Source organism: Peromyscus maniculatus, chromosome 12 (assembly GCF_049852395.1).
Source record: "Peromyscus maniculatus bairdii isolate BWxNUB_F1_BW_parent chromosome 12, HU_Pman_BW_mat_3.1, whole genome shotgun sequence".
NCBI lineage: Eukaryota > Metazoa > Chordata > Mammalia > Rodentia > Cricetidae > Peromyscus > Peromyscus maniculatus.
This window is the reverse complement of record NC_134863.1, coordinates 11,128,815-11,135,000: the sequence shown is the minus strand read 5'-3', so window position 1 is coordinate 11,135,000 and position 6,186 is coordinate 11,128,815. Positions and strand designations below refer to the sequence as shown.

Sequence of the window (6,186 nt, the reverse complement as noted above, 5' to 3'; positions counted from 1 at the left end):
AGGGCCTCACTAAATTGCTCAGGTTGGTCTTAACCTGCAATTCTTTTCCTCGACTGTCCAAAGGTTGGGATTATGGGCTTGTCCCATCCCTGAGATGGATCCAGAATATTCTGGATAGTGGCGATGGTCCCACAACATACTAACGACTAAGTACATGATGAGATGATGACTTGGCCAGCATGTGCAAGGCCATGAGTTTGATTCTCAGCACCACAAAAGCAGCGGCGTGTTGAGACTTAGCAGATCCTGTTGCCTCCTTCAGTAACCAGAGAACTGAGCATACAGTGGAGGGGGGTTAAGAATGCCTTAAACACATTCAGCCAATCACGTACTTACAGGCACTGGGCATATGAAAACAGGGTGCAGTCTTGGTGGCTCACGGTTGCCCTTGCCTAGACACACACGTTCCTTAGAGGAAGCAGTCACCTGCAGATCACGAGGCTCGGCAGCATGCACAGACGGTGGAGCGTGGTGGCTGAGATGGGTGGCAGAACTGAGGCGGGTGGGCAGCTGCCCCGTGCCTGGAGGGAAGCCCACACATCCCGTCCCTGGGACTCCCGAGTTCCCGCACAGCGCTGACCGAGTGGCCCAATCACCAGTCATCTTGTCCTCAGGCTCAGGGACGGATCTTTGGGAAGCTGAAGGAAGAAAACTTCTTCAACCCCAAAGAAGAGGTGAAGCTGGAAGCCCACATCCGTGTTCCCTCGTCCACAGCCGGCCGCGTGATCGGCAAAGGGGGGAAAACCGTAAGCTGGCTCCCGACTCCCTTCACCTGGATGAGTTCCCTGCCCTGGCCATGCCCGGTTCCCCTCAGACCCTCACTCGCTCCTTTGCTCGCTCTCAGCATGTCTGAGGGCCTTGGGCTGACACGCTTGGGCTCTGGCTCGTGCAGGATGCATGAGGCATGGGGATTCCAAGGACAGAAAGGTCATCCGCTGGGCTCTAGCACTAAGGGCCCAGTTCCATGGTGTCAAGCCCACCCTCTTCCTGAGCACTATGCCACCCAGCCCTGTTTATATCCCAAGACAAGAAGGCCATCTCCCGTCCCACCTACCCCCACCCTCACATCCACATGTAGCAGATAGAACCCGTTGGAGACCCCTCTCTGTCTGGTTTCCAAGTTCGGAGGCTGCAGCTGCCCTGTGCTGTCTCTGGACCACAGTCTCCAGGGACCCTCTCACTCCCTACTGCACATCCCATTTTCTGGTTCTTTCTCAAGTCTGGCCATCCGCTCTAGGGGAGTTAGCTCAGCAATAGGGTGAGAAAGTGTAATTTATGTGTTCAGTCTGAAGGTCTCAGTAACACACGTCAGCTGGATTGCGGAGCTGGAGGCATAATTCAGCGATAGAGCATGCACTTAGCAAGTATGGGACCCTGGGGTCAACCTTCAGCCGCCCCCCCCCCCCCCGAGAAAAGAATATTGATCCCTAGACATCAATAGGTTATCTGTGGACACAAGAATTTGGCTTTCTCACTTGGTGAGGAGGTGACCGGAGCAGTTCTGGGCCTGTGATGATGAAGTGACGTTGAGTGGCAGGAACTGGGGTCGGGCAGCGCAGATTCTAGACGTGGTGAGTCATGCACAAGAGAATGTAGTTGGCTAGGATCCACAAGTGCAGTCCAAACCCCAGGTACGCACACTGACCGCTCGACAGACTTGAAGTGCTGGAGACCGAGACTGGAAGCGGTCACTGAATCCTCTCTCTCCCCAGCTGTGGGTGGCCACCCCTCTGAGCCCCTCACCCTGCCTGTGAGCTGAGCATCAATGCCAAGGGCCAGGGCAGGTAGAACCCAGCCAAACGGAGAGTGGAGGATAGAAGTGCATGGTCATCCTCGCCTATAGAGCAAGTTCAAGGCCAACCTTGGCCCAAAGGGAGCAGAGGGGGCAAAGGAAGGAAAGAAGAGGGCGGGGGGGGGTGAGGAGAGGGAGGAGAAGGAAGTGGGTGGGTTTATTCTGAGTCAGAGGAGGCCATAGCTCCTGGCCAGCAGCCAGGGAAGCAGGTCCAGAAGTGGGCCACTGACCTGGGCTCTTACTAGAAGTCCGCACGAGTGTCTGCAGAATGGGAGCATTCAGCCTGAGAGGCAGAGCCTCGTGGAGTTAGGGCTACACCCCCATTTCTCTGTCAGTCAGCCCTTTGGAGCCAAACCTACAGGAGCTGAGGCAGGAGAAGGAAAGGGGGCGGGCGGTTAGCTTCTCCGTCCACAGCCCAAGTATCAGCTTCATGGGTGACCGGGGTGGGCGGGCTGGGGGGCCGGGTGTGTGTGTGTGTTACTCACTCACTTCCTTCTCTGCCTTTCCAGGTCAATGAGCTCCAGAACTTGACAAGCGCAGAAGTTATCGTGCCTCGTGACCAAACCCCAGATGAAAATGAGGAAGTGATCGTCAGGATCATCGGACACTTTTTCGCCAGCCAGGTACTATCCTGTGAGGGCCCTGCCTCCTGCCCAGCTCCTCCCACTAATTCACGTACTGTATTTGTGTCGAGTGGCCGTGTGCTTAAAGCCCCTCCTGACCACCACACAGCACACACGGGGGAAGCCCTCCCTGGCCCCTGACCTCGGGGACTGGAAACGGTTGGTGCAAGGCTCCTAGCATGATGCGCTGGGGTCGGGAGCTTAGCGTCGCTTGCCCTCCCAGCCTTCCTCTGAGGAGCCACATGTCCAGCCAGCCCCCAGCAGAGCAGCCAGGTGGCCACCTTTCACTGTGGAAAGTGACTACTCACAGAGGTGTTGTGACGAGGGAGGCCTTGGCGGGTTGGGCCAAGGTGCCCTGGTGGGTGAGGGAGACCGGCCATGCAGATGTGTGGAGAGGTGGAGAGTTTAATCTCAGCATCCAGACACAGATGTCCACGCGGAAAGTTTGTTATTAAAGGGGGAGAGAGAGAGCGCGAAAGAGGGAGGTGCACTCTACCTCTGGCATGAGTCAGGAGAGACAATGAAGGGGGAGTTTTTTCTTAAAGAGGACTTTACATAAGACGACATCAGGACGCTGGGCAAGAAGTCCCCAAGGGGCGGCTCAGAATACCAAGGAAAGGGACCTAGTATTCTGCTGCTCTCTTCCCGGTCTCCCCAGAACTCCACATCACTGCTGCCTTGCACTCACAGAAGCCAGCGCTGCAGGGACATGTGGCCCAGTGTGTGGCCTCGGTGTCTTGATGCTTTTTTGCTGGGCGGGTTTTAGAAGAGGGCGGCTGTGATCCTCCTGGAGGCCAGAGGAGAAGGGCAGCTGTGAAAACGACTCCCGGCTGCTCGGTGGCCAGCTGCCTGTGACTGCTGCCTGGGCCAGTGGCAGAGTTCAGCCCGTGGGAAGCTGTGGCTCAGGGTTGGAACTCCTGTTCTTCAGGGCTTTGTCAGGGCGCTAGTGTCTCCCCTTTCCTGGTCTTTCCAGTGCTCCGGAAAGGGGTGGGGAGGGGAGGGGGCATGTCAGAGCTCAGGTGGGCGTGGCAGGGCCTTTGGCCTCTACCCCGTCATTGACCCCTCCTGCTACTCTCTGGCCATCTGCTCCCTGTGAGTTAGAAGCTGCTAGTCCCCCCCCCCCTCCCACCCCAGTGCACCCTCCTCTCCCCGCCCCCTCCCACCTTGCACCCGGCTGGCTTGGTGAAGAGAAGAAAACTTCTGTCCCTGGCGGCTGAGCGTGGGCAGAAGCGACCTGGGGGAAGTAAGATTGGTCCGAGCACTCAACCTTTCCCAAGTCCGGAGCCCTCTGTTTCCCTGTGTGGGCCCCAGAACTGGGATTGTCTCTTCCCTGTGCCCTCCCTCCCTCTCTCCGCTGCAGACTGCGCAACGCAAGATCAGGGAAATTGTACAGCAGGTGAAGCAGCAGGAGCAGAAATACCCTCAGGGAGTCGCCTCACAGCGCAGCAAGTGAGGCCCCCACAGGCGCCAGCAAACAAGAGATGAATGTAACCCTCCCAACCCCCCGAGAGAGAGGAGACCAAACAGCCAGCAGATCGGGAGCAAACCAAAGACCATCCTGAGGAGTGAGAAGTCTGCAGGGCAGCCAGGGCCTGCAGACCCCTGCACATCCTGGGATCCAGGAGGCCATAGGGAGGGCCCGGGTTCCCCAGAAACACCAGTTGGCCTGCGCCCAGCTTCCCCTGGCTTCTGCAGGCTTCCAGCCATCCACTGCCCATCCACTCAGATCCCTCCTCGGTTCCCAGGACGCTATCCCTTTCAGTTGAACTAACATAGGTGACTCAAAGCAAAGCGAAATCCGCAGCCTTTTCTTTGCTGTGGAGCGTTGTCTCTGTACATGTCTGTACATACTAGAAGGGGAAAGATGTTAAGATGTGTGGCCTGTGGGTTACACAGGGTGCCTGCAGCGTTAATATATTTTAGAAATAATATATCAAATAACTCAACTAACTACAATTTTTACTCGATTATTAATTTTGTTTTCTTTTTGAAGAGAAAGCAGGCTTTTCTAGACTTCAAAGAATAAAGTCTTGGGTGAGGTCCATTGGTAGAGAAAGGAACTTTGAGCCGCCCACACGAACTTCACTTGGAGGGAAATCTCGTCAGGAACACTTAATGGCAGTTGTGGGTCACCTGTGTCTGTCAACAGAAGGGATACCGTCCCTGAGGAGGGGCCCCAGGCCCTTGTCACCTGTTTACCCCATGCACCCCTTTCTCTGCCTCACAGGTTTTAAACTGTTTTTTTTTTTTGCATACTGCTATATATTTCTATCTCTCTCTGTTTATCTCCCTCCCCTCCCTTCCTCTTTGCCCGCCATCCTTCTGAACCCCTTCGTCCTTTTCTGTTCCCCCATATCTATGCACCCCCCCCCCAGGCAAAGCAGTGCTCTGAGTTATCACATCACACAAACGGAACAAACGTGAAACACACGAACCAGCTTCAGCTTACACTTGGTTCCTCAAGCGAACAAGAGTCGATGGCACTTGTCCCAGCCTCTCGGAAGAGGAAAGCGAGAACCCTCCAAACCAACCAGCCAACCAAACAAAGGAAAACTCCAGAAAGAAAGAATGTACTTTGTCTTTTTACATTTTGGTATACAAGCCATCATCATTTAGTGAAATTGTTTCTTTCTTTAAAAATTTAAAGTGCAGGAAAATAGCAATTTATACGAGGTTGTTGGCCCAGGGCATTAAATTTACAGATTTTTTTAAAATGAGAAAAACACACAAATAAAGCTACCTCAGGTGTTTTTTACCTCAGCACCTTGCTCTTGTGTTTCCCTTAGAGATTTTGTAAAACTGATAGTTGGAGCATTTTTTATTTTTTTAATAAAAATGAGTTGAAAAAAAAAAAAGATTTCAACTGCCAGCCTGGAGCAGGCGGCAGCCCAAGTGTGCAGCGACTGTTCTGACTTGTCTTCCGCTAGCCAAGAGCCCGCGTGGCCTTCTGTGGACAAATCTAAAAATGTTTATTTTTAAAAAACGACAAAGAAAAAGAGATGATATTGGAGCCGTCCTGAATTTCAATAGGGTACGTGCCATGAGGGCTTTTGCGCTGAAGGATGACCACGTCCTGGTTATGTGAAGAAGCCAAGACACCACCAGACTGCAATGCCGATTTCCTCTACTGCAAACAGTGTTCTGTGACAAAAAAAAAGAAAAAAATATATCCAAGCTAACAAGATCCTGGCGTCCTGGTGTCTTATTTGCTGAGCCTTGTGTCCCCCGGGGGTGTCAGCTGGAGGCCTAGGGGGACAGCAGTTGGACAGTTGGACCCGGGCAGCTTCTTGTCCACTGGTTCTTGGGAGGGACCCAGCTCCATGAGTCAGTGTGCAGCGGGCACAGCAGTCTCGCCTGGGGGCTTGTGGGAAGTGCGCCTCTGCTGGGTCCCCGTGGGATGGCAGTTTGTGCGGATCTGTAGAACTACAGGACAACTACAGGCCAGCCTGCACCGCCAGCTGCTGCCTCAGCCTGCCCCAGCAGGACATGTCAGGCAACTCAGGGCAGAGGCTCTCCCTTCCTCTAGAGCAGCGGTTCTCACCTTCCTAATGCTATGACCCTTTAATGGAGTTCTTCATGTTGTGGTAACGCACAACCATAAAATTATGTCATCGCTACTTTCTAACTGTAATCTTGCTACTGTTATGAATCATAATGTAAATATCTGTCTCCCAGTGGTCTTAGGTGACCCCTGTGAAAGGGTCTTTCAACAACCCCCAGGGGTTGCGACCCATAGGTTGAGAACTGCTGAGTTGGCCACCTGTCTCCTAA

At 53.8% G+C, this 6,186-nt stretch overlaps 1 protein-coding gene and 1 pseudogene across 2 annotated transcripts in view; both read left to right on the top strand.

The window, feature by feature from the left end:
• Positions 1-5,599, top strand: part of LOC143268208 (insulin-like growth factor 2 mRNA-binding protein 2) — an 80,379-nt gene extending 74,780 nt beyond the window's left edge. Inside the window, exons 13-16 of one of the 2 annotated variants that reach the window (XM_076549350.1) lie at positions 615-746; positions 2,302-2,415; positions 3,776-3,864; positions 4,791-5,599. In XM_076549350.1, coding sequence (XP_076405465.1) covers positions 615-746; positions 2,302-2,415; positions 3,776-3,864; positions 4,791-4,839 — 384 coding nt within the window. In that variant the 3' untranslated portion in view covers positions 4,840-5,599. The remainder of the gene's footprint in view (positions 1-614; positions 747-2,301; positions 2,416-3,775; positions 3,865-4,790) is intronic. The other variant, XM_076549349.1, reaches the window with a different exon arrangement.
• Positions 1-6,186, top strand: part of LOC143268211 (bcl-2-related protein A1-like) — a 282,316-nt pseudogene that overhangs the window by 92,554 nt on the left and 183,576 nt on the right.